The 26458-nt window shown below is 41.7% G+C and overlaps 2 protein-coding genes across 3 annotated transcripts; one reads left to right on the top strand and one right to left on the bottom strand.

The window, feature by feature from the left end:
• Positions 1-394: 394 nt before the first annotated feature.
• On the top strand, positions 395-15253 carry LOC115688467 (COP1-interactive protein 1-like). Its single transcript, XM_056317644.1, has 6 exons — positions 395-525; positions 1968-2078; positions 2813-5440; positions 8513-8614; positions 10131-10229; positions 10411-15253. The coding sequence occupies exons 2-6, from the start codon at positions 1994-1996 to the stop codon at positions 14958-14960; spliced, it is 7464 nt and encodes a 2487-aa protein (XP_056173619.1). The 5' UTR covers positions 395-525; positions 1968-1993; the 3' UTR covers positions 14961-15253.
• A 1170-nt stretch (positions 15254-16423) lies between these two features.
• LOC115688479 (mitochondrial adenine nucleotide transporter ADNT1) lies at positions 16424-20777 on the bottom strand. Of its 2 annotated transcripts, none has more exons than XM_056317730.1 (8): positions 20387-20777; positions 18713-18761; positions 18246-18409; positions 17973-18009; positions 17485-17547; positions 17263-17376; positions 16779-17123; positions 16424-16553 (listed from the first exon to the last, which is right to left on the bottom strand). In XM_056317730.1, exons 1-8 carry the CDS (start codon positions 20539-20541, stop codon positions 16470-16472), a joined length of 1011 nt encoding a protein of 336 aa, XP_056173705.1. In that variant the 5' UTR covers positions 20542-20777; the 3' UTR covers positions 16424-16469. The 2 variants fall into 2 exon arrangements, with proteins under 2 accessions (XP_056173705.1, XP_030470167.1); XM_030614307.2 differs by having other exon boundaries at positions 17485-17597; positions 17972-18009; positions 20387-20776.
• Between the last annotated feature and the right edge of the window lie 5681 nt (positions 20778-26458).

The raw sequence follows: 26458 nt of genomic DNA, 5'->3' as shown, positions 1-26458 counted from the left end.
ACTTTGGTGCATCTTGGAGTTTGAATTTGAAAATCAACAAATATGGCTGCGCATCGTGGGGCCCTGAGCGAGATCAACGTTCGCGATCCGCCCGCTCCGATAGAAACGGTTCTAGGGAAGAACCTCCCCCCGACGCGGGTTAGCCACGTGGCAACTGGCATCCCCGGTAATATTCCCGGGGCATCTGCCCGACCCGACAGCATGTCCCGCGATATTTCTTCCCCCACCCCCGCCAACGTCTGTTATCTCGAGATCACGAGAAATTGAGGGCCGTTACAGTGGCACGAGATGTAAATAAACCCGGAACCGGAGGGCAGTTTCCTTCGAGGCAGTGCCAAAAGCGTCTTTATATCTGCGCCACCACCACCACCACCACCACCCCCACCGGTGAGGACAAAAAGGGACTGCAGCAATTATTGCCCAGTTTGTCAATTTGCCAAATCTCGCCAGATTAATTAAATCATTTCCCCCTAAATTTTAATTACATGCTTTCAGATCTGTTGAGGTGACGGATCCAATTCCCAGGTACCTTCCATCTTCGGCATTTCTGCTCATCTTTTTGTTTCTTGTGTGAATCCCACCTTGGCTTTGGCGCCTTGAGGGATTTTTGGCTGAAATGGGGAACGAGGATTTTTGTTGCCTTTTCTGTTTGATCCTGATGATGTGGGGGTTCTTTCAAATCGTGGGGTCGAAATTTTTGTCCAATTTGATGGATGCTCTCTCTGGTGGGAGATATTGAAGTGCTTTGAATCCAGCATGCACGATTGACCTGTCGGGTTTTGATGATGGGCGAAATTATTGGGTGCGGGGTGGTGGGGGAACGAAATTCAGGGAGCCAGTTCATGTGGTTATTACAGTTACAGATCGAGCCCACCATGTGTTTGAGTTTTGAAATGCTCGGTTTTCTTCCTAAATTTTTTTTTTTTAATGTATGATTGGGGGGTCTTTTAATGATGTCGGAAGGGAGAGGATGAGGACAAGAATGTGGCAAGTTGAAGATTTTTCCTGGCCAAGAAAGAAGGAAAAACAAAAAGAGAGTGGGGGGTCGAGCACTATTGGTTGTGTTGAAGATTGAATCGAAGCTTGATTGATGCCGTAAAGGACTGGCTTTCCTTAGAAAATTGCACCCTTAACGTGGCCCCAGAGCGGCTGGCTGCTTTATTTTAATCGTGGTATTGAGTCTGCTACGTGAGCAAATGGGCACATGGCTTTTTGTCTGTGCATTTAGAATAAAGATGTCCTTTGTATGGCTATTAAAATTATTGCATGGATCTGATGACCCCTTCATCCTTTTTTTTTGGTATGAAGTTGACATTTTTATGCCTTTTTTTGCTCTTCAAACACCTGATATGAATTCTGACAAAAAAAAAAAGCACCTGATATGAATTGGACCCATGTTTTGGGTCGGCCGAGTATACGTGTTTTATATTTTGGAGTTTTTTATTCGGTATGCCGTTGGACGAAGAAATACCGCAAGAGATGTGTGGAGGTTGAGCCACAAGTTATCAGTAAAGATTTAGGAAATCAACTATTCCTCCTAAATATACTTGTCATGCTCGTCAATGGTCTAAAGCTATCTGTGAAAGCTGATTTTCCTACTGGTGGTGGACTGGACGAAAATAGCAAACACTACTGTTTCTGAAAATGTTCACGTTTAGAGCCGAGTCTTAATTCGATATGCCCTTCGAGATTGTGTATCGAGAGTAATTTTTCTGAGGCCCCAAATTTTAAGTCCGTGGCTAAAAAATGTTTCGCGTGACAAAAGTGTAGAAATTGCCTAAATGATAGGCATCAAGATAGGAACTCTCTTATTTGACGCTGCCAAAGACCGGGAGCAACTGTTCCCAGCAATAGTTGCTGTAGTCCTAATTGGTTTTTTCTTAAGACTGAATTTTCAGTTAATTAATTTTCATTTCATGTCATGATTTTTGAGCTCCAAATGACTCGTGTAATTGGTTTCTTCCCAGAGTGAGCTAAAAGTCTGTAACAAGAGATGAGACGGGTTCAGCAGAATGAAGTAACGAAGTCTTCCACAAGAGAAATTGATGCAGAGAAGGTGGAACTAGTGACTAAAGCAGGTGAACTTTTATCCGAAGCATCAGTTCTCTTGGCGTTACAATTTCGAGTCTCAAGAACACTATTGGGAACAAGAGAATAATGTGTATCTAATGCTCATTTAAACAAGAGCTGACAATTTATGATGTCCGGTGACTATTGTGATTTTCTTGACATTTTCCAAATTAAGAAAGAAAGAGAAGTTTAATTTCACCTATTAACCAAACTAAGAACTCGTGTTTTTCCCTTTCGCTGGATGTTGGTTTTGAGATGTGTACCATGAGTGAACTTTCTGCTTGTCTTCATTTGACAATGTTACTATCCTTTTATTCTTGTCGATCATTTGGCTAAATCCTACTTTTAGATTCTCCTTTCCTTCCTTTTAAAGTTCCAGTGCTTGTGAGTTACCTTCTGTAACATTGCACTGAGCGTGCTAAAATCCCCTGTGAATGTCTAAACAATGGGAGCCTTTTGTCTGATTGCACTTGATAATGACTTTTCTTACAATGTCTAATAGACAAAAGCAGTTACACTCGGTTATCCTCTTGTAACTTTTAAATGATGTTGGCGAGTAATGCAATATTAAGCTAATAATCATCCACCTTTACCTTGTACGGACTTCAAAATTAGGCATATTGTTCTGTAAGGAATCGCTGATAGTTTGTTAGGATGGTAGAATGAAGGAATCACTCGATTTCGTTGTCCTGAATTGATCATGTTCGGATTCTGAGGTACTCAGAATGTTGGTAATCTGCAGATACTGAGAAAAAAGTTGCAAGAATCTTGGAGCTCATAAAGAATGAAAGCCAAAGCAGAAAACGTGGGGCAAAGAACTCAAAGAGAGATTCGGAACTTGTTGGGCTCGTTGAGGACTTCCTACGACAGTATCAGTCGCTCTATGCACAGTATGATAATCTTATGCGGGAACGAGATAAAAATGATACCAGAAGAAGCAAGAGAGACAATTCTCCGTCCACCTCCAGCTCCGACTCTGAATATTTTTCTTCTGAGGATGTCGATAACAACTCAGGAGAATCAAGGCATGATCGACTGGCGGCAAAAACTGTTCCTCAAAAGCTTGAGGATGATAACAAGGAAATGATCATCCTAAGGAATCATTTGGCATCTATCAGGAAAGAGAGAGAAACTTTGAGTACAGAGCATATGGCCGCCCTGAGCAAGATCAAGGAATCGGAGAATGTTATCAATGATCTGAGGGTAGAAGTGAGTGAGAGGAAGAGAGAACTGTCGACTCTTTCAAAGAAGCATCAAGTTCTAGAAGTTGAAGCATCGCTGAGGACAAAGGAGTTGGAGGGACAGATAGGTGGCTTGAAATCTGAATTACAGTCTCTGCGCTGCCACAAAAGTGATTTAGAAGCGGAGAATGTTATCAAAGATCTGAGGGTAGAAGTGAGCGAGAGGAAGAGAGAACTGTTGGCTCTTTCAAAGAAGCATCAAGTCCTAGAAGTTGAAGCATCGCGGAGAACAAAGGAGTTGGAGGGACAGATAGGTGGCTTGAAATCTGAATTACAGTCTCTGCGCTGCCACAGAAGTGATTTAGAAGCAGAGAATGTTATCAAAGATCTGAGGGTAGAAGTGAGCGAGAGGAAGAGAGTACTGTCGACTCTTTCAAAGAAGCATCAAGTCCTAGAAGTTGAAGCATCGCGGAGGACGAAGGAGCTGGAGGGACAGATAGGTGGCTTGAAATCTGAATTACAGTCTCTGCACTGCCACAATAGTGATTTAGAAGCAGAGATTCAAAGCCAAGCTAGTGAAGCCAAACAGCTGAAACTGGAAAATGAAGAGCTTCAAGCTCGCATTATGGAACTTGAACTCATATCTGAAAGCAAAGAAATTGAGATGTCTGATCTCCTAAAGAAACTTGACAACAACGAGAACAGTGCAAAGTCTAGATTTGCAGAGTTGGAGGAACAAGTCAGGAATCTGCAAATGGAGGCGAGATCTCTGCATGTTGAGAAATGCACGATGGAGGAAACTGTGCAACGTCTACAGAACAAACTACTTGCTAACGAAAAGGATTTAGATCAGATTAACACTCTGAATGAAGAAGTCAAGCTCCTGGAAAGCCAGATAGCTAAGTTTCAAGAAAGGGAAGCAGTAATCGAACAAAACTTGATTCGAATACGAACTCTTGAAGAAGAATTAGCAAGTACTTTTGAAGAAAAAGAAAGAGTATCCGAGGAGAACAACTGCCTTGCCGCACAGGTCAAGGACATGAAGCTAAAAATGGATGCTCTGTCTGCGAGGGAAAATGATCTGCTAGAGCAGATAAGGAACCACGTCCACGAGACCAATCAGTGTAGAGAGGAAAAGGAGGAATTGGAGGTCAGGTTTGTCGAATTGGAAAGCAAATCGATAGAAAGGGGAAACGAGCTCTCGGCTCTGCAGGAGAAACTTAAGGCCGATGGGGATGCGTACTCTTCACATATCTCGGCCTTGACAGTCCGAGCTAAGAAATTGCAAGAGGATGTCAATTCCTTGCTGGCCCTGAAGAGGCAGTTGGAGTTGCATAACGAGAAAGACAGACAAGAATCTTCGCCAAGGTTCAACGTTGTTCTGAAAGATAGCAAGTCGAGCGAGCAGGAAGTTATTACTCCTCGCAGGATGGCCAGGAAATATAGACAAGCTAGGAGTTCGTTGCAAGAACCGATGGATGCTCAGTTCCTAGAAAGGAGAATGGAAGAATTGGCAGACGAGTTTCGCATGCACTTTGAAGATAACGTGCGCCTGATGAGCCAACGTATCCTGGTCTTGGAGCAGCTACATATGGAGAACAAGGATAGCTACAAGATGATGAAAGAGAGGTTCCAGCGAGAGCACGGAGCACTCAAGGATCGGTCCTACATCTTCAAAGCTGAGATGGGGAAGATAGCGGACGCTTCGCGGACGGTGAGCAATGCACTTCACCGGTTGGACTTGATAGTCTCGAAATTCGGCGAGCAAAATGGGAACGTTTTAAGCCGCATGTCGAAAGTCTCGAAGGAGATCCAATGCCTGCGAAACAAGGTTTCAGGGACAAAAGACAAAGTAAGATGTGTGACAAGCGACGCTATCCATCAAATATCCGCAGTGGACACCAAAGCCATGAAGAATGTTGTACTTAGTGAGGAGAGCTGGGCTTTAATGGCAAAAGTAGACGATGAGGGCATGGAAAAGATGCTTATGATGAAGGCCGTTGATCGACTCGAGAAGAGGGTGGCGGAACTAGAGAACATTGCGAAGGTAAGGGAAGAAGTGTTGTTTGGGCTTGTGGATGAGAAAAAGGAGGCCATCAGGCAACTGTGTCTCTCGATCAACTATTACCGAGATCGCTGTCTTCAATACCGGGAGGTGATCTCGAAGATTGCTGCTAGCAGGAGGCGCTCGACCTGAGTTGTGATCTCATCTCAATAAGACGATTTTGATGCGGCATTGCATGCAGTGCTTATTATCTGGTTCTTCCTTTTCAGATGTGGCTTAGTGGGCATTGGCTACTTTGATCAACCATTGATTAGTCGGGCAAGCTTGCTAATCAAACGTCAACTACTTGAAAATCCTTTGGAGTGGTCCTTTTATTTTTGGTCAAATGGAGAGGAACCTTACAGGAGATTGTTTTTGTTAGCTCCAAGACACAATTTGAGGTTTCACTGGCAAAAACTTTGTTCTTCTAACAGGTACTTTATAAGCAGCTTGGCAGTACACATAACTCATTGTAAGGATTCATTTGTTTTATTGAAAATTTCCTGTCGCTGGAAAACGTTTTTAGGAAATTCAATTTTAGAGAAAGCGAACCATTTTCCAGTATGCATTCATGCTGAAAACAATGTGAAGTAACTAAGACTTATCGTGAAAAACGAAGAAAAAAATAATTGATGAGATATGGAGAGCCGAGAAGATAGAAAGTGACAAATTAAGGAAAACAATTTTCTTTTTGTCAGAATAGGAAAACGTTGTTTGTTGATCGAGTAGTTTTTTGTCATCCCAATGCTAAAATGTCTTGGCTCGGCTTGCCTGGGCCTGTTCAACCAGATTGAAGCATGAGCAGACTTGTGTAAGGACATTTAAGCATGGGCAGCCCCTGGACCCCTGCCCGTTCATCGGAGAACGGCACCCCCATATATTTAATAAAAGCACTTCAAATCAATGATAAACTTACAATTATTAAACCCATCGCTTCATCTAATAACACGATTCTATATGAATTAATATATGTAGACAAATAAATGATACACATTTAACATGTCTACATAAAATATAGTTACATATTTTATAAGCTACCACATTTTCACATGATAACACATATACAAAACAAGCAAAGGTGTGTTTTTTTGGGGGCAGCTTTAGTTCCAACCCTTTGGACTAAATCCATCCAATTTCTACCAAATAAACAAAATCGCCATTAGTCATTCAATTGCAATTGAAATTGGTAATCCCAACTTTATTTATTTTCCTTTTTAATTCCTTTTTATTTGTAGGTAGGATTTACTTATAAAAAATACAAAGTTCCCATGTATATTAAAAGGCATCATCTCTTTTTTTTTTTTAATTTACTTCCCCAAAAATTAGTTTTGTTGGAAAGAGAAATTTTCAGGAAAACGTACCTCTTCTTAACCTGGCCGACCAAATTCATGGATAAAATGTCAAGTAGAATCTAGAAAAAATAAGAACTAAACAAATTATTTTTTTGGGGGGGACCTTTTCTGCGTGCCAATATAACCAAATCCTCAACCCCGTAGCACCCCCGCACCAATCCCAAACGGCCACGTCAGACGCCGCGGGCAACAAAAGGAAAAAAGCGCGGGAACCTGCACATCGCACGTGGCGCGCCCCTCCATCAGTGGCTAATCATTTTTATCACGAGACGCGAGATAAAACGGGGGGCCAGAGGGCCAATATCTCGCGAGACCGACCCTCTCCCGCGCACGAGGGAGTCAAATTAGGGATGATCGGTTCCCGGTCCGGTCCGGTCCGGTTCCAAGGTGGAACTGGGAACCGGACCGAGAGAACCGATTCCCAATTTTGGGAACCGCGGACCGGACCGTTGGTACATGGGCCGAACCGGACGACCGCCCGGGTTCGGTCGATTCCGGTCCGATCCAATAAAACCGGTCACTTAGAGTTTAGTTTTTTTTTTTTTTTTGGTTAAACACTTAAGTTTTGGTTCACATTTTACTAATTTTTGTCAATGAAGTTCACTTAGGGTTTAATTCATATTTTACTAATTTTTATCAATGAATTTATGATAATGAAGTTCACTTAGAGTTTAGTTCACATTTTATTAATTTTTTTAAAGAAAAAAATAACAAAAATATATATTAAATAGTCGGTCCGGTTCCCCCTTGGAACCGGGAACCGGACCGCCCGGAAACTGGTTCCGCTTTTAGGAACGGGGAACTGGACCGATAGTCCCGAGAATTGGATCAAACCCGTCGGTCCGGTCCCGGTTTGGGCGATCCCAGTTTGGGCGGTCCAAGTTGCTCACCCCAAAGTCAAACAACGGTCGGGGGGCGGCCGTGCCTGCCAGCGAGCGGCCAGCTCGCTCGGCACGCGCCAGGGTGTCCCGTCCCGCGTGGAGGTCGGTGGCACAACCGCAATTAACTGCGGAATCGGGGGGTCGAAGTGGCGCCGAGAAAGCTCCCAAAGATTCCGTCCTCCTCCGGCCCCCCGATCCCCCCCCCCCCCAAAACATTTAGTTTTTTTCTGACGCCCCGTGGGACACGGTAGCGGTCGCTCTCTCGCTCTGTCTCGCTCTCTCTCTCTCTCTCTGTGTGCGAAAGCGCTCCCCAGCCCGAGCACCAACAAAAACTGCTCTATCCCTCGTTCCTTCCTCCTCTTTTGTAAATTCATCGCGGCCTTTCCCACCTCCATCTCCATCTCCATCTCTCGGCTCTGCGCGGCGCGTGATCGGAGGAGAAGCTCGCCGTCGAAGCGCGTCTCGGAGGATATCCAGCTCCTCGACGTCGGAGATTCAGGTAATCCTTGCTCTGAGCTGATCAGCGCTCGCTCGCTCTCTCTCTCTCTGTCTCTCTCTCGAAAGTTTTGTCGCCTGGAGCTTCGGTGTCTGGAGTTTCTGACTCCGGGGAGCTGAGCGTTCATCGTCGTCCGGAGTCGATGTCCGTTCTGATCAATCTTCCGAATTCCGTCTCCGTCTCGGATTGGTCGGGGCGAGCTCCCGCCTCGAGCGGCCGGGGGATTCTGCCGCCGTCGCGAGGCCCTGGATGTTGCGCAACCGTGATTGAGTTCGGAGTTTTTTTTTGAGTGAGACCGTTACGGAGTTGTTGTTGCTTTTATTTTCCGTTTTGGCGATCCTCTCGCTGTCTCGGTTTTTTGAGGGGACTAGGATTTGATTGTTGGATGTAGTTAGGTAGACTGACTACTGTCTGAAGCTCTGGTGAATTGGCGGTGTTGATGATTTGTCTTCGGATTCGCTGCTCAAGCCTCTTTGTTGAATCCGCAGGCCTTGCTTTCGACGGACTAGTTCGGCGTCCGCAATCTGCGCGAATCGAATCGGTTGAGGCTGCTCGAGGAAGGCTGACGAGATTGAAGGAGATCGAGTCAGGTTGGTGCTCTTCCTCTGTTCTTAAGCTCCAGATTTCGATTTGCATCGACCGAAGTGCTCGCAAAGAAAAAAAAAAAAAAAAAAACAAAACTTGGATATGCGAGTAGTAAATAGTGTCTTCACCTTTGCGTGGACATCAATTAAAAAAGCAGCGGGTCGTTTTTCCGTAAATGAGGTTGGAATTCAAAATCAAGCCTCCTGGTGATGCTGCTGAATTGGCACCAGAATAGGATCGTACTATTTAGCAGTAGCAACTTCCGAGAAATGAATATTGATTGGTTTTGGAGCTGTGGTCCCCCCTCATGGCACCAGAATAGGATGGTGCCGTAGCAGTAGCAACTTTGGAGAAACAAACATTGATTATTTTTTGAATTTGTGGTCCTCTCGTCCCTTTGAAAGTAGTGAAGCTGCAACCAATCAATGTTCTCGATCGGTTCATGTTCTTGAGGCTTGCCCAGAAACTGTGTTTCACTTGGTCGATGTAAATTAGAACGCAAACCAGGGACATTGGGTTTAAGTTTCTTCGTGATGTTAATCATTTCCCATTAACTGTTGTATCTTATTAAAGGCCAACTTTTCCTTTTGGAAAATCATGAACTTGACATTCATTTGTCTTTATGTTTGCTCTGTTCGATAAGTATCTTCTTGAAAAATGAAGAAACAAGTGACCGAGTGAAGCGGATTATCATAGACAATTCTGATAATTGTCTCTATTGCCGTTTCAGGAGGATAATATAGCATCCTGTGCTTTCGATTAGATTTTTTTTATGTAATTCCGGAGGTTGATTGCGGAACATACCATTCAAATATAAAAAGGATTTATTCAAATCCAAATTCAGAGGAATAGTTCTTTTGCACATATATTCTGCACATGAAGTGTAATAGAAAGCCAAAAATATCAAATCCATTTTAACCAGAGGAAGTACCAAGATTCTGTTAAGACACCAGAGCATCTCAGATTGCCCAACTAAATGTAAACGTCACGTAAACATGAAAGTAACTGGTTTAGTTTAGATTAGTTAAGGTTCCAGTGAATGTCTCTAGGATAGTAAAAATAATCTGGACATATATTTTAAAAGTCATCTGAATTATAAGATGATCTTGGACAGTTCTTCCTGATGGAGCGTGTATTCGTTCTTTATTGTTATTGTATACGGAAACTATCAAAAGAAGTTGAAAGCTAATATGATGTCATTTGAAATGCCTGTATAGTCGATGAACCCCTACTGCATACCACTATTTTGAGTATAAAGTCCGATTGGTTTTAATTTTGGCATTACAGTCATATCTATCTTTACAAATGGGACACTAATGAATCTGAATAAATTGGGGAAATGGGCTTTCCCTATGAAGTGCTTTATATACCTTTCTCTGCCAAATATATTTAGAATTATCTGAGAGCATCTCATTCATAATTTGGATGAAACTTGATGAATTTCTCTTATGATTTCCAGTCGTTGTGGACAAGATGGTATGCGGCAATGCACCCTTGTAATTAAAGGTTAATCTTCCGAAGGAGACATGACTAAACATCGATTCAGAGATTCGATAAAGTCCTTATTCGGGAGTCATATTGATCCGGAGGAGGGGGAACAGCTGAAAGGAACTAAATCAGGTAATTCCTAGTCAGCAAGAATGGTTCTTCATCAGTAGCATGAACGCTCATGAAAAAAAAAAAATTGGGATCATAACCAGGATCTCCATAATATCTTGAAGTTATTGATCGTGTCATGCTAATTCATCCCGTTTTTGGTAAATTGGAATAATTGGATTGAGAAACTGCTGGTTAACTGCAGAAATTGAGGCCAAAGTGAATAGGATCTTGAAGCTTATCAGAGATGAACATCCTGAAGAAGACAACCAGGATCCAGCTGGGGACTCTAAAAGAAGATCGCTTGAAGAGTTAGTGAGCGAATTCCACAGAAAATATCAGTCCCTGTATGAACGATATGATTCTCTCACAGCAGAGCTCAGGAAAAAGGTTAGTAGCAAACGAAGTAACGATGGACCTTATTCATCAAGCTCTGATTCAGACTCAGACTCAGATCACTCCTCAAAGAAAGGCAGTAAAAATGGGCAATTAGAAAATGATTGGGAAAAAATCACAGCTGACATGAAGCAAGAACTTGAAACAGCAAATCTAGAAGTTGCTGACTTGAAGAGGAAGTTAACAAGCATGACAGAAGAGAGAGAAAGTCTGCAGTCTGAGTGCCAAGTAGCTTTGAGCAAGGTACAAGAAGCAGAAAACAGTATCCAGGAGTTGAACATCAAAGCTGAAAGGTTAGAGGAGGAAAGATCCAAGCATTTTGCTGACAACCAGAAACTGACTGAAAAACTGGAAATGCTTGGTAAGCTTGAAGTAGAACAAAAACAAAGACTGGAGGACACGACAGTTGAGAAAGAGACCTTGATCACAGAGAGAGAGGCTGCTCTGAAAAAGATTGAAGAGGGAGAAAAAAATACCACTGACTTGAGAAACTCAATTGATCAGATTAAAGATGAACGGGCAGCTCTGGAGCTGGAACTAGAATCTATGAAAGGTCATGTTTCAGGTATGAAAGAGCATCAGGAATCAGCGGAACAGAAAATTGCAGAGTTAAGCCACTCCCTAGAAGTCACCTTGGAAGAAAACAAGTCTCTAGCTTCTAAAGTGTCGGAACTTTCACATGACATTGAGAATGCACAGAAAAAGATTCAAGATGTCATTGGTGAATCAGGAGAAATGAGGAAAACTTTGGATGAAAAAGAAAGGGAACTTTTGGCTCTGACAGAAGTGCATCAAGTCCATCAGAACGATGCATCAGCTCAGATGGAAGGCCTAAAAGCACAGATAGCAAATCTCGAATTGGAACTTGAAACTGTGCAAACTGAGAAAAGGGACATAGAAGAGCTGATAGAAACAAAAACAGTCGAAGCAAAGCAATTGGCTGAGGAAAACATGCAACTGAGAGCCCAAGCTGCAGAATTTGAAGAAATGTTGAAAGCCAGAGAAGATGAAATGTCGGCTCTCAAGAAGAAGCTTGAGGATAGTGAAAAGGAGTCTCTCTCTAGGACAGAGGATTTGACCACGCAGATGAAGACCTTGCTTCACGATCTGGAATCTTTACAAGCTCAAAAAGCTGAAATGGAGGAACAGATTGTTTCGAAAACCGATGAAGCATCCACCCAACTCTCCGGGCTATTGGGTCAGGTCAACACATTGCAGCAAGAACTGGGATCTCTAGGAAACCAGAAAGCTGAACTGGAGCTGCAACTTGAGAAAAAATCTCAAGAGCTTTCAGAAAATATGGTTCAGACAGAAAGATTGAAGGAGGATTTGACAAGAAAAACTATTGACCGAGAAAAGATTATGGAGGAGAAGGAGGGTTTAGCATGTCGGGTGAAGGACCTGGACCTGGAGACAGCTACGATACGCACCCAGAAGGATGAAATGGAAGAACGAATAAGAACTATAGAGAAGGAGAACGACCTGCTTCGAGAGGAAAAGGCAGAGTTGCAGAGAAATGTTCTCGAGTTTCAGGAGACTCTCGATTCTCTTCAAGGCCACAAAAGTGAATTAGAATTGCAGCTTGAAACCAAGACTCGAGATTTTTCGGATTTCTCTACTCAAATGGAGGGCTTGAAACAGCAGCTAGCAAGTGATAGAGATCATCATCAGAAGACAACGGAAGAGAAAGACAGCATGACAGCCCGGATACAGGACCTCATGCTGGAGGTGGATTCTCTAATCAACCACAGAGTTCAACTGGAAGAGCAGATAAAAAGCAAAAGCATTGAGAGTGATCAGTTGCAAGAGGAAAAGAGAAGACTACAAGATAGAGTTCTTGAATTGGAGAGGAAGCTATCAGAGAAAGAGGATGAATTTTCTGCTCTACGTGAAAAACTTGAACTAGGAGAAACTGAAGCTTCGGCTAAAATGATGGCTTTGGAGACACAGATTAACAATCTGAGAGAGGATTTGGATCTGTTGCAGAGTCAGAAAACTCAATTGGAACTACAACTTGAAAAGGAGAGACAAGAATCTTCAGAAAGCGTGATGCAAATGGAGAATCAGAAAAGCGAAGTAGCCAAGCAGAGTGAAGATCTGCGGAGATTGCTTAAAGAGAAGGAGGATGCGCACAAAATGTCGAGTGCGGACCTCATGCTTGAGGTGGATTCTCTAATCAACCACAGAAGTCAACTGGAAGAGCAGATAAGAAGCAAAAGTGTCGAGAGTGATCGGTTGCAAGAGGAAAAGAGAAGACTACAGGATAGAGTTCTTGAATTGGAGAGGAAGCTATCAGAGAAAGAGGATGAATTTTCTGCTCTACGTGAAAAACTTGAACAAGGAGAAACTGAAGCTTCGGCTAAAATGATGGCTTTGGAGACACAGATTAACAATCTGAGAGAGGATTTGGATCTCTCGCAGAGTCAGAAAACTCAATTGGAACTACAACTCGAAAAGGAGAGACAAGAATCTTCAGAAAGCATGATGCAAATGGAGAATCAGAAAAGTCAAGTAGCCAAGCAGAGTGAAGATCTACGGAGATTGCTTCAAGAGAAGGAGGATGCGCACAAAACGTCGAGTGCGGACCTCATGCTTAAGGTGGATTCTCTAATCAACCACAGAAGTGAACTAGAAGAGCAGATAAGAAGCAAAAGTGTCGAGAGTGATCGGTTGCAAGAGGAAAAGAGAAGACTACAGGATAGAGTTCTTGAATTGGAGAGGAAGCTATCAGAGAAAGAGGATGAATTTTCTGCTCTATGTGAAAAACTAGAACAAGGAGAAACTGAAGCTTTGGCTAAAATGATGGCTTTGGAGACACAGATTAACAATCTGAGAGAGGATTTGGATCTCTCGCAGAATCAGAAAACTCAATTGGAACTACAACTTGAAAAGGAGAGACAAGAATCTTCAGAAAGCATGATGCAAATGGAGAATCAGAAAAGTGAAGTAGCCAAGCAGAGTGAAGATCTACGGAGATTGCTTAAAGAGAAGGAGGATGTGCACAAAACGTCGAGTGCGGACCTCATGCTTGAGGTGGATTCTCTAATCAACCACAGAAGTCAACTGGAAGAGCAGATAAGAAGCAAAAGTGTTGAGAGTGATCGGTTGCAAGAGGAAAAGAGAAGACTACAGGATAGAGTTCTTGAATTGGAGAGGAAGCTATCAGAGAAAGAGGATGAATTTTCTGCTCTACGTGAAAAACTTGAACAAGGAGAAACTGAAGCTTTGGCTAAAATGATGGCTTTGGAGACACAGATTAACAATCTGAGAGAGGATTTGGATCTCTCGCAGAGTCAGAAAACTCAATTGGAACTACAACTCGAAAAGGAGAGACAAGAATCTTCAGAAAGCATGATGCAAATGGAGAATCAGAAAAGTGAAGTAGCTAATCAGAGTGAAGATCTACGGAAATTGCTTAAAGAGAAGGAGGATGCGCACAAAACGTTGAGTGAGGAACATACACTAGTTGGAAGCTTCTTTCAGAAGTGCAAGGAAAACCTCGAGCGGGCAGAAAGTAGGATGAAAGAAATGGAAGCTGAGTTCCGCTCAAAATTCCATTTGAGGGACCAGACAGTGGCTGATTTGGAAGAAATGGTTGAAGATTTGAGAAGAGATCAAGATTTAAAAGAAGAAGAAATCAGTTCCTTAACTGAGAATGTACGAAATATCGAGGTTAAGCTCCGTCTCTCGAACCAGAAGCTTCGGGTCACAGAGCAATTGCTGACTGAGAAGGAAGAGAGCTTCAGGAAAGCTGAAGCAAAATTCCAACTAGAACAGAGAGCTCTTGAAGAAAGGATCGCGTCCTTGTGTGAAACAATTGCCTCAAACAAAGAAGCCTATCAGAAAATGATTACAAAAGTCTCCGAAGTAGTAAACGGCAGCTTCGTTGCATGGGAAGCTGTTGTCCAGAAATTCGACACAGAATTTAACAACTACGGAAACTGCATTTTGGAAGTCTACAATGACTTGAACACTGTGAAGAGCTGGGTAAGAGATGCAAATAACGCGAAACGCCGGCTAGGGAAGGAAGTTTGTGAATTAGCGGAGCAGCTGAAGGTTAAGAAAGAAGAGGAGTTGTTCTTGAAACATCAGGTTGAGAAGGTCAAGGCACATGCCAGCGAGGAAGAAGCTGAAAAGGGGAAACTGACTATAGCTCTAAACAGGATCGAGAAGAAGGCTGAGGAACTCGAGACGACATTGAAGGACAAGGACGAGGCGATCTTCGGTCTCGGGGAAGAGAAGAGGGAGGCAATCAGGCAACTCTGCATCTGGATCGATTATCATCGCGGCCTCAATGATGATCTCAAGGAAATGCTAGCCAAGACGAGACCAGCCAGAGGCCAGAGGGCAGGCTCTTAAAACTTTTATTCATTTCTATCTGCAGATTCGTTCCGGTGTCTCAAACATTTTTTTTTCTTGATTGTTGATTCCTTTTAGGCAAAGTGTGCTTGTAGATAGATTTTTTGGGTGATGGTTGTTTGGACATTTTATAGTCAGGATGTTGTATAAAACTCTTGGTTGATGCCCTTTTTACCGGTCATCAATTGAGCATTTGTGTAGACATGGAAAACTATTACATGAGACTCTACAATATTCCGGTTCACGAACCGAGAAAATGAATTGATTAATAAAACACCAAATTATCTGGGAAAGAGTCTGGCACTTTTAGCGGCCTGATTCGCTCGTCGGGAAATCTGTTGTATTTCTTGTTCATGGTTCGTTATGATCGTTATGATTTGTCTCCAGACTCTATTCCTCCGATCAATGAAGTGCGTCGGATCAACCTTATTGGGAATTCAACTTTTTAATGGTCTTTCCCTTCTCTTCTGCAATTCGGTATTAGCCATTCAATCAAAGCGCTCTATACATCAACGGTCATGTCGTTGCTTCAATAACCCAAAACTTTTTAATAAAGTGAATGATTTTGGCTAATGATCGCATGCGTAGAGACGTACTAACATGTGCTTGCGCGCACCTCGTAGAAACGTTCGTATTAATCTATAATAGCGTCATTTGAACTGCCCAATTAGTTGTGCTATATTCATGTGGAGGAAGTCTGCCAATTACAGCAAAAACAAGACACGGTACGGATTGTCAGCTCTTCCAATCCAATCGGGAGAAAGAGATCGATAACGCTGCAGGCATCACATGGTAAAGATAAGGTGTCCCACAAGGCTTGCACTAAGCCTAGTGATGCTAAGAAAAAAGAATAAAAAAACATCTGCAAGACGTAAATGAGGCCTTGCAGAAGAGGAATCAAAAGTACTGAGTTCAAATGCTCCTTGCCGTGTTCGATCACACATTCAATCCCGAAAGAATCGGTCTAATGCGACGCCCGCACTTGCAATCAACAGAGTCCCGACTACATCAGATTCTTCATGCACTCCTGAGTACATGCATGATATGGAATTCACTATTCACGCTCTGGCATACGCGAATCTTCAATCTATGAACCAAAATTATCCACTTGGCTCTGTGCGCATATGCGCATGTTGATCAGCACACACGGAGCAGCCAAAACAAAGTCACAAGCACATAAGATACAAAACAATCCAGTGGCAGACTGAAACAGTACGCAGAAAGCTTGGCTGTGAATTTTTATCACAAACATAAAACCCGGGAATTCAATCCTACAGAACCTGCTAGAAAGTCCCCAGCAAATAATTTATTTCCACGTAAGAAGAGAGAAAAGGAAAAGAGGACAAAAAAAAGCCTAAGATGGAGGGACAAAATATGGACGGCAATTATATATATCGACAAACCTCTAGATTCCTTTCTACCTGATCATTAATAATCTCGGAATGTACTCCCACCAAGCCTCGGAATAATCCATAATTTAAAGAAAAAATTACTTGGATGCTTCTCCCTTCAGTCGGATATCCTCATCTCCACTCCAAGAATGTCCTTAACCGCTTCATATGTGACAAAGGCAATGGCTATCGATGGAACAACCTAGACATCATAGCAGGAAATGTTAACAGGATTCTTGTAGAGAAAATTGAACACGATTGGAAACAATAACTAAACATTTACTACAATCTAGCATTCATGTAAGTTTAATCAGCAAGATTTTACCGAGATTCGGAAGGTATTGTCCAAAGAGAATACTCAATAAATATGGAGACAAAAATTTTAACTAAAAGTGTCGCGGGTGTGTTCTTAAAAATGTCAACTCACCTTTACTGAATTGGGGACCAAACCCTTGTATAATGCTCCAAATCCCTCATGACGAACAGTCTTCCTAAATGCATCGACCATGCCAGTGTATTCGAGCGGCGCCTTACTCCTCCCTTCACCGATTACAACTGAAGAAGCATCTTTCCAGCCAACCATTTGCATTCTTCGCCTGATGACATCAAGAGGGTAAGCTACTGTCTGACCAACAGTCCCTGCAGCAGCACCGCATGCAAGCCTCGTCGTCACACTCAGCTCGTTGTCCTCAACCAGTCCAAATGCATTGGTTTTAAGTAACCAGTCTTTCAAGGATTCATACACAGCGAAGTTCAGACCTACATAAGGAACCTGAACATACCAAAAAGCAATTTCAATTCATAAGGTACAATCTCAGAAGTAAATAGCATAGCAGTATACAAGCATATTCATTTCCTGAGTTACTTATAAATGGATAGATGAATTTCATCACAAAGAAGATCATACTTACAACTCCTATTACAGAAGGAAGCCAGCCTCTGTACAATGCCCTAGGGCCTTCTTCCTTCAAGACAGTTGAAAGGGCGTGACAAATTCCTCTATACTGTCGAGGAGACTTCTCTGTCTAAAGATTTTTAAGCAGGAAGGTGAGTCCATTGATATCATAGAAAAGAAGAAATGCATTCTTAAATGAATCCAAGAATGCATCAATGAAATAAATTCGAAACCCTACCTGGACGGTCAGCCGACCTCGTACCATGTCCATTGGATATGTCGCAGACATGGCAATAATTCCAGCACATGCACCAGCTCCAAGGCGTAAAAGAGGTGTTAGCTGCGCATCCTCTGCGTAAAAATAAAAGAGTAGCAAGTCATCAGCATAAGAAATTCAGCTGAGAATCGTCACAAAAATGAAATAAGCAAATAGTGTTCAAACAAGATTCGGCAGACAAAGAAAGGGAGTTATAGACAACACTAATACAATAGCAAAGTCTTCACATTAAAACTCAAATAATCGGCAAATTGAAAACCAGTATGCAGCATAGTCACCATAAAAATGGCAAGTTTAGTTTAAGTATGGTAATCAACGGTCAGACCAGAATAGTCGTCCATCTATCTTAGGAGCATTAGTGTTTGTTCAGAATCAATCAGATCCATAAGTAAAGCATAATTGCATACTGCAAAACATATATTACTCATATAAAGAAGGAAGATCGTACCTTTCCCAGGTTGCTGCCGATAAAGCCACAAAATTCCGCTGTTTAAAAAAAACATATAGTGATATTCAAAGTATGAACAACTCTATTGGTCATTATGCAGAAGCATTCATAGTATTAACAACTCTATTGGTCATTATTCAGAAGCATGCACTTAAGAACCAATGCTTGCGCTTTTTCCTGAAGCTCAAATGTCTTACAGTATACTAAAATTGTATAAATATATGCTGCAACAAAATAAATGAATGTAGGACGGAACAATAATTATTTAGCATACTGAGATGCCTGCTCATAGCTGAAGAACTTGACGGCCGAATTGGGAACAATACGAGCACAATTAGTGCCATTGCCTTTGAACAATCCCCTGAAACCCTCAGTTCTCCATATATATTTTAGGCCTTGCATTGTTCCGTTGTATTTTATGCTATGAGGATTCTGAACCTGCATCCAGAGGCATATCCCACTTAAGACAAGCCAAAGCATGCAGAGGAGAGAGTAAGCATTAAAAGAATCCCACTTTTTAAGATGCAGATGAAAGAAACATCATCACTCCATTTCTCCCTCCCTCCCAGCCATCCCTGTTCATATGAATGCCGAGGCATCCGTGCACCTCAGCGAAGGTTTTTGTTGGGAAGTGTCAACTTAGAATCAAAAGGAAGATGCACCTACTATGTGACCTCCATGCACAGAAAACAAAAGTAGATAAAAGTACAAAAATAAGAAGTTGATCACCCAAAAGAGTACCTGCAGCAATATTTTTAATCTCTCCAATGGAGCAACAGCAGTACGTGACCTGAACAAGGATTATTAGAAGAATTAACACGAAAAATTGGAGAAAACTTTGTCATAAATAGTGTATACACGAACAAATGAGTCTATCAAAAAATGTCTTCATATGATCCCTCTATTTTACGGTGTAGGGTATTCTAACAATATTGCTAGTTAATTTATCCTCTATTTATGTTTATAACGATACTTATGTAACAAAAAACCAGTTTGATCCTATTTTCCTTATCTCCAGGAAATCCACCACGTGGAAGTAAGCACCATGACGCTCCGTCTCAAATTGGAGCTGTCTCAAGGTCTCCTGGTGATTGGCACAAATTTATTAAACTCAGAACAAGGACTCTTTAAGCCAAGCATGTGAAAACTACAAAAATCTCCTTCATGTCTCTAATGAAGTCCATGTGCTTTCCCCTTCATATAGAACTTGGAAAGAGTTCTCAAAGGAATGAAGAACAATGCTTCTCACAAACAGGAAAACTAAGTTGAACAGGCAAAGCTAACGACACTGTAAGAAAGCACAAGAAGTAATGGATAATGATGACATATGTCTAAATTCTGAAGTTATGAACCCCCCCAACCCACAAAGAGAAAAGCAAATCATGAGAGGTCAAGTAAAACCCAATAACATGATAGAAATGTAAAAAGAAAAGAAATGAACAGCGTCAATCAATCAATCAATCGAGCTTGACAGCACGGACACGGGAATTTTGTCATGTTACATTTCTCTTGTTTGGAAGATGTGCCAAACTGAAGCCAACTCTACATTTAATCTTTTATAAAGGATTGAGCCGAAAAACAAATTCCATTGTTTGCTGTTGTTATATATGCTTAGTCTCCCTTATCCTTTCCTCACCCAACTATTTGTCAGTTCACATTCTTTCCAGCTGAAGTAAGTTTAAGTTTGAGAAGTTAGTGGTTTTCATGGACGAGAAAAAATGCTATGCACCTTAAAAGAGATGCGGAGTTCTGAACAATTAGAATTCATTTAAAATTCCTACTGTACCAGAGGGCCAGAAACAATTAAGTGAAGGAACTACGAAACATCCAAGCGTCAAGCGGTGACCATTTACAGCCAAAATCCTAGAGCCACAATATCTTATTCACAAGTAAAGGTGTGCGTCTCAATTTGACACCAAATGAAACCCTAAACATACAGCCAAATCGCTATGAAAAAATCAAGGAAAACTGATATTAGGACATCGACGAATCATAACAGACAAAACGAACCAAACGAAACCGACGACATACACAACAAACAAGTAGAATTCAAGCCAGAGCAAAATAAACCGCGTCGTCTTGACTGGAATAACATTACTAATCCACCAGGGTTACGGCCGAAAAAAATCCATCAGCGACTCTGCCGTGGATCAAACTCATCAACTCAATCAGCCTAATTTGCATGAAAACCTAATTACAGCCGAGCAACTCGTCCCCTAACCAGAAATCAAACGTAAATCACGAAAAATGAATACTGCGGAGATATCAATGAACGCATAGGAATCAACAATAAACCAAATGACACGAAACAACAGACACGACACGGTAGCCTTCCGACCTAAACGAAATGAGCCCGCAGCAAAAACTAAAATGCATCTAAACTCAGTCCCGCAGAGGCAACGGAGAGGAACTCACACTCCACCGGCGACTCCGCCGGCGACGAGCGACTTGCAGATGCTGAGGAGAGCGTGGCTGGGCGCCTTCACGCCTTCGCTCGCCTCCTCCGCCAGGTTCACGATCGTCGACACGGCGGACTCGCTCCCCTCGCCGACCACGTCCTCCGACGCCATAAACTAACCGCAACCGCGCGCCCCCGCGCGCGCGCGAGAGCAAGAGCGAGGGGGGGACGGGGGGAGAGAGAGAGGGGTAGGAACCGCCGGAACTCTAGGCTCACCGGCCGCCGACGATATCTCCGGCGATCGCGGAGGTCGTTACGCGAGGGGGAGCGCGCGCGCGCTCGCAAGGGAGGGAGAGATTTGCCCGTCGCGGGGGGGTTGGAGTTGGAGATGGAGGCGAATGCCAAAATGGAAGGGGAAAGAGCTAACGACGAAGGGTGAAGCTTCGAGGGGCGCTGCTTATCTCTACGGCGTCGTTTTAAGAGTCGATACTGATTAGAAAGTCAAATCATGAGACTGTATATGGTCTAAGAAGTTCAGCTGATCATTAGCATTTGAATTTTTGCCTTCCAATTTTTTTCTTCTTCTTCTGTTTTTATTTTTATTTTATTTTTTTTCATTTTTATTTGAAAGAAACGGATTTGATTCCCGCGTATGTAAATTTTTTTTTATAAATCGAGCTTCGGAAATCGTACAATGGCAGCGGGACCCGCTCAAATGGGTGGGGTATCTCGATATTCAAATTCGATTGCTCTTGTTATTAAATTAATTCTCGAAATGATTGCGTGATTTGAGTATCTTCCTTCCTTCCTGTATTGTAAAATAAATTTGATAAAAGAAGCCCGCCTTTGTTATTATGATGAATCGTGACCCCACGCAATGTTAGAAGATGAAGAAAAATTGCGATTCAGAACAAAATTGTTCGGAGTGATTTTTCACTTCTGATCTTTTGCTTCTCGGAAAAATTGCGGCACATTCTTATTTATTTTTTAAATATTTTTTTCCTCATACGTTTTAATGTTTTCCTCCACGGCTCTTTAGCTAGTGCATCCGAAGTGAGGGTTTCGTACATATATTTTTTCATCTTTATTGATATTTAAGTACTATATTAAGGTTATTATTGATATTTAAGTAATATATTGAGGTTATTATCAGACCAAAAAATACATATATTAAGGTTAGGGAAAATGATACAAACAGTCCCTGAACTTTAAATCAATGTGCAATTTAGTTCGTGAACTTTTAATTTGTTCAATGTAGTCCATGAACTTTTAATTTATTCAATGTCATCTCTGAACTTTTTGTACATGTTCAATTCAGTCCCTGAATTATATGAAAATGTTCAATGCAGTCCTTTCCATTAATTCAAGTTCATGGACTACATTGAACATTTTCACGTAGTTCAGGGACTGAATTGAACATATACAAAAAATGTAGGGATGACATTGAACAAAATAAAAGTTCAGGGATCAAATTGAATATTAACCTAAAGTTCAGGGACTACATTGAACAAATTAAAAGTTCAGAGATCAAATTATATATTAGAATAAAGTTCAGGGACTGTTTGTGTCATTATCCGTTAAGATTATTAGCTCTTTGAAGTTTGAATCGTATCCACGCAGATAGCCAAAGAAAAAATAAATAAAAATAAAAATAAAAAGTGGTCTCCATAGACAGGACGCCACGGAAGCTTCTTCAGCGGGGGCATTTTCAAGAACTTTCTGTTATGCCCCTGTATTTTCGAAATCACTGCGAATTTGGCCCCTCTAACTTTTTTTTTTGGTCAGTGGCCCCACTAACTTTTGAACACCACAAGTTTATCCTACTCGAGTTTTTTTTTTTGTCGAATATCCGACTAGAGTTTTTTCTTGGGTCGAATACCCAACTAGAGCTCGAGAAACCCTAAATTGCAACGAAAAACATAAGCTTGGACATTTTATAGTGATCTCTTTCCAGTCACATTAACAGCGTCGACGGTCAATTGCATTCGTGGGATGAACATATCGGAGTTATGTATGAATAATAACCGCGTCGTATGTGGACCAGAACCCTTTCACGTGTTCGTAATCACGTGGCCACATTTCACTAGGCACGCGATAATGTATCAGACGTGTCGAAACGCCGTTTTGCATCTATTTCGACGTGCTTTGATCTGTCCAGACGCATTTTCATGTGTTATAAATATATAGGGGAACTCTATTTCTTTCGCATGTTAAGCGTGCGATACTGTGCAATCCATCAACGATCGAGTCTTCCTCGGAGTTATATGTGTTGTAAATACTTTTGTGCTCTTATATTTCCGCCCCCCTTACTGACAAAATTTTCACGCAAACGTCCCTGTCCAAACTGTCAATTTGCAACCTCCAAAAATTCAATACAATACATTATATTCTTATCTAGGAATATAAGCTATGGTCTTATTCTAATTCCACAACGCAAGTATCCTACGCAGCTTTATTCACATTCTGAATTTTGGAAAACTACATTATTCTTTCCCCATCGAATAAGCTGTCTTTCGTCGGATATTTTACCCAAATGCCCTTAAAGGGTAAAAGGGTTTATTTACCTGGCAATAAATAACATTGTGTGCGTCTCACCAAGCTATCGCTTATTCATAGATATTTTCAACAATGAAGCTATGATAGTTTTGTCTTGAATTGAGGATGAAAACGACCCATACTTTCGAATTGAAGAAATACAACATGGTAAGGCAACAAACCACTAATAACGTTTCGCTATCTTGCGAAAAAGAACTCTTCAGGTGAGGTTGCTCATCGACTCAATCATGCGTGGATCCAACATTAAGCAGATCTAGCTAGTTCAGGTCATTTTAGAAGCAGATCGACTAGATATATCGCAGTAAATCTAGATAACTAGATAGGAGCTGGTTAATTTTCTTACTGATGCATGGAATATAATTCTCGTTTTACCTTTCGAATAAGCAATTAGTCCCTCGAATTAGATGTTTCCTTTTGATTATCCTAGTGGAAGATAATGAAACATATCGAGTTTTTTAAGATAAGATTCTAGGGATAAAAAAAGGGTTCGTTTTGGAGTGTCGTTGTCTTGAATTTGCCCTCAGAACGGCGTCAAGGTCTAATAAAACGGAGACAAAATTCGTTAGGCAAATCTCGATTTTTCAGGTCCACAGAGTCCCCCCCCATTGTCAACATCGTACATCGCCTCTCTTATCCACAGGAGCGCAGATCAAAAGTAAGGTGAAAATTCTGATTTTTGACCCCAAACTCGCGCGCTCTTTTCAATTAAGTCCTTGGATTTGTGATCCATCCGCCTTTGTCAGCTCCCGCAAACACCGATTTTGGTTAAATTCGGGGCCTAACTGGCCATCCGACCATGCCGGAGCACGACTGGAAAAGATAACTTTGTCTAATGTGGTGACAAGCCACCGTGGACAAAATTTGTCTTTGGACTTCCGTAAAAATATTCATTTGCCCCAAGTGATTTTCCATGGTGGCAAAGCTTTTTTTAGATGTCATGCTCCGGCATGGTCCGAGGGCTACGAGCACGGACTGATTGGAGTCGGTGCACGAGAGACTCGATTAGAGAAATACAATTGTGTTAAAAAATCTAATGAGAAATATGTGCGCGGGGGGTTCGCTGTCAGAAAAGTGTTTTTTAACCTATAAAATATCGCCATGGTGATGATATCATGCCGTGCCTAAATCATAACCTTCTTTTTTTTCTTCCTTTACGCGAAATTCGGGTAACATGCCGAGCCAGCTTTTGTGCGTCGGGCCGAGTCCGTTTCCAAAACCCCGATAAGAGACCGACCATCTACGCTGGGGGGACCAAGGGAAGGGACGCGCGGGAGGAATTACTTTCTCGTGGCCTGGTTTCGAAACGTTGCCTAGAGCATCCGCTGAATGCCTCTAGAACAAGAAAAGGAAAGGATCAACATGTGTGGGGTTTTTGCCCCTTGAAATGCACTGCTTTGGGAGACAACCAGCGTCGCCCACCGGCTCCTGAGGCATCTGAATAGAAGCAAGGCCATCGATGGAGTCCAGGAGGACACATGAAGTGATTTTCTGCAGCGGCAAAGTCTTTACATGTCATACTCCGGCAATCGGCGTGGTCCGATGGCCACGAGCTCTGATCGACTGGAATCGGTGTATAAGAGATTCGATTAGAAATTGCAATCTAGTTTCAAATGCTTCACTAGACAGATAAAAAGTTCAAAAACTTAATGAGAAATATGTGCGCAGGATCGCTATCGAAAAAAGTGAGATCCAACATATAAAATACTCGCATGGTGATCGATGATATCAGGCCATACCTAGATCATAACCTTATTTCTTTTCCTTTATGTAATATCCTGAACCAGCTTTTGCCAAAATCCCGATGAGAGACCGATCATCTACGCTGGGACCAAGGGGCGTGCGAACCTGGTTTCGAAAGGTTGTCTGGAGCGGCAACCGTTGAATGCCCTTAAAACAAGAAAGGGAAAACATCAGCATGTAGATTTTTGGCCCCCTGAAATGCACTGCTTTGGGAAAGCAACAGGCGCCCATTGACTCCTGAGGAATCTAAGAAAAAGCTAGATTAGGTGAGTGTTGTCGAAGTAAGAGATGGATGGAGTCCAGGATACATGGAGAATCGTTTAGGCGATCCAAAAGGGAAAATTACCAAAAAAGAGTCCTAAAAGGTTTATGAATTGACAAAAATATAATAGGTTTGGAATTTTTTTGGTAATTTTTCGTGATCCAAAACGATCCCTTGAATCAATCGAAACCGGGCAAAAACTATAAGCTTCACTTCAATTTGAGAAATGTATGTAGTCTAAGATATGGCTGAGATCAGTTGATGTACAACATGCCTTTGGGCGGCAGCGGAAAGCCCATCACAAAAAGCCATTAAGGCCGGCCAATCCACCGACCCTCTCTTCCTCTGCTGTTACAAAAATGGAGGCCAACCCTACCGAACTAGTCTTGATTAATTGTTGATATTGATTATGTGTGACGATTATACAGAATTCCAATGCGTTAACATGAACTTAATATTTGACTCGTTTGGCCAAATCATATTATGAATTTTTTTTGTTAGATTTATCGATACCTTAGTCAACTATTGCTGGTCCTCGAATATATATATACACAACCTGCCGATTGTGGGATATATATATATATATATATATATATATATATATATATATATATACCTTATCATATTGGGACTGGCCTGCCCATTTAACATACCATATCGTCACTTTTATTATAATTAAGAATCTCTAACAGTAGCTAAATAGGCCATTTAGCTCTAAATGTTGGCAAGTCCATTATGAGTTAATATTTCCTTAAACCAATAAACAAACAATGCCCAAATATGAGAAAAATTATCCAAAAAGTCATAAACCTATTATATGGAGGTTAATTCAATCTTAAACTTTTAAATTTGGCCAATTTAGTTCCAACTCTTTTGAAGATTTGTCAATTTAGTCCTTTCGGCCAAACTTGGTAGGAAATCTCCGACGTTGACTTTTTTGCAATTATTTCAAAAATTTTGAGTTTTTCTTTTTCTTTCTTTTTGATTTTTTTTTTCCTTTTTTCCTATTTCTCTCAGCTGGTCCGGAGCCATCGAAAGAAAAGGAGAGAAAAAAAATTAAAAAAATCATAAAATTTATAAAAAAATTACAAAAATCATTCATGTCAGATGTTGGCCGCGCCAAATTTTGGCTAAAATTGGCCGAAATGACTACATTGGCAATTATCAAAAGATTTAGGACTGAATTCGCCAAATTTGAGATTGAAATGACTTCCGTAGAATATGTTTAGTATTTTTTACACAATTATCCCCAAAGGTGTGCGCATGGCTGTCAAGTTGAAAGTTCAAACTAGAAGCATTATCGCACCGTTGACGATGCACCAAAGCGCGGCAATTCCTGGCTCATTGACGTCACTTGTCAAGCTCCCCACCAAATTTAGCTGAACAAATCGAACGACGTGAAACCGACAATTCCTTCCTCAGGAGCCATATCTCTGCAAGCTGCTCAAGCGACGGCCCCAGGAGAAGCTCCAGGACTCTCATCAGCACACACGATGAGAAACAAACCGGAGGTGGAAGGAGGAGGAGAAGC

The sequence above is a fragment of the Syzygium oleosum genome, unplaced genomic scaffold (assembly GCF_021117445.2).
Source record: "Syzygium oleosum isolate NSW1041296 unplaced genomic scaffold, Sole_v2.1 Sole_v2.14, whole genome shotgun sequence".
Lineage (NCBI taxonomy): Eukaryota > Viridiplantae > Streptophyta > Magnoliopsida > Myrtales > Myrtaceae > Syzygium > Syzygium oleosum.
Note: the sequence above shows the minus strand (reverse complement) of the source record. Positions and strands in the feature narration are given on the sequence as shown.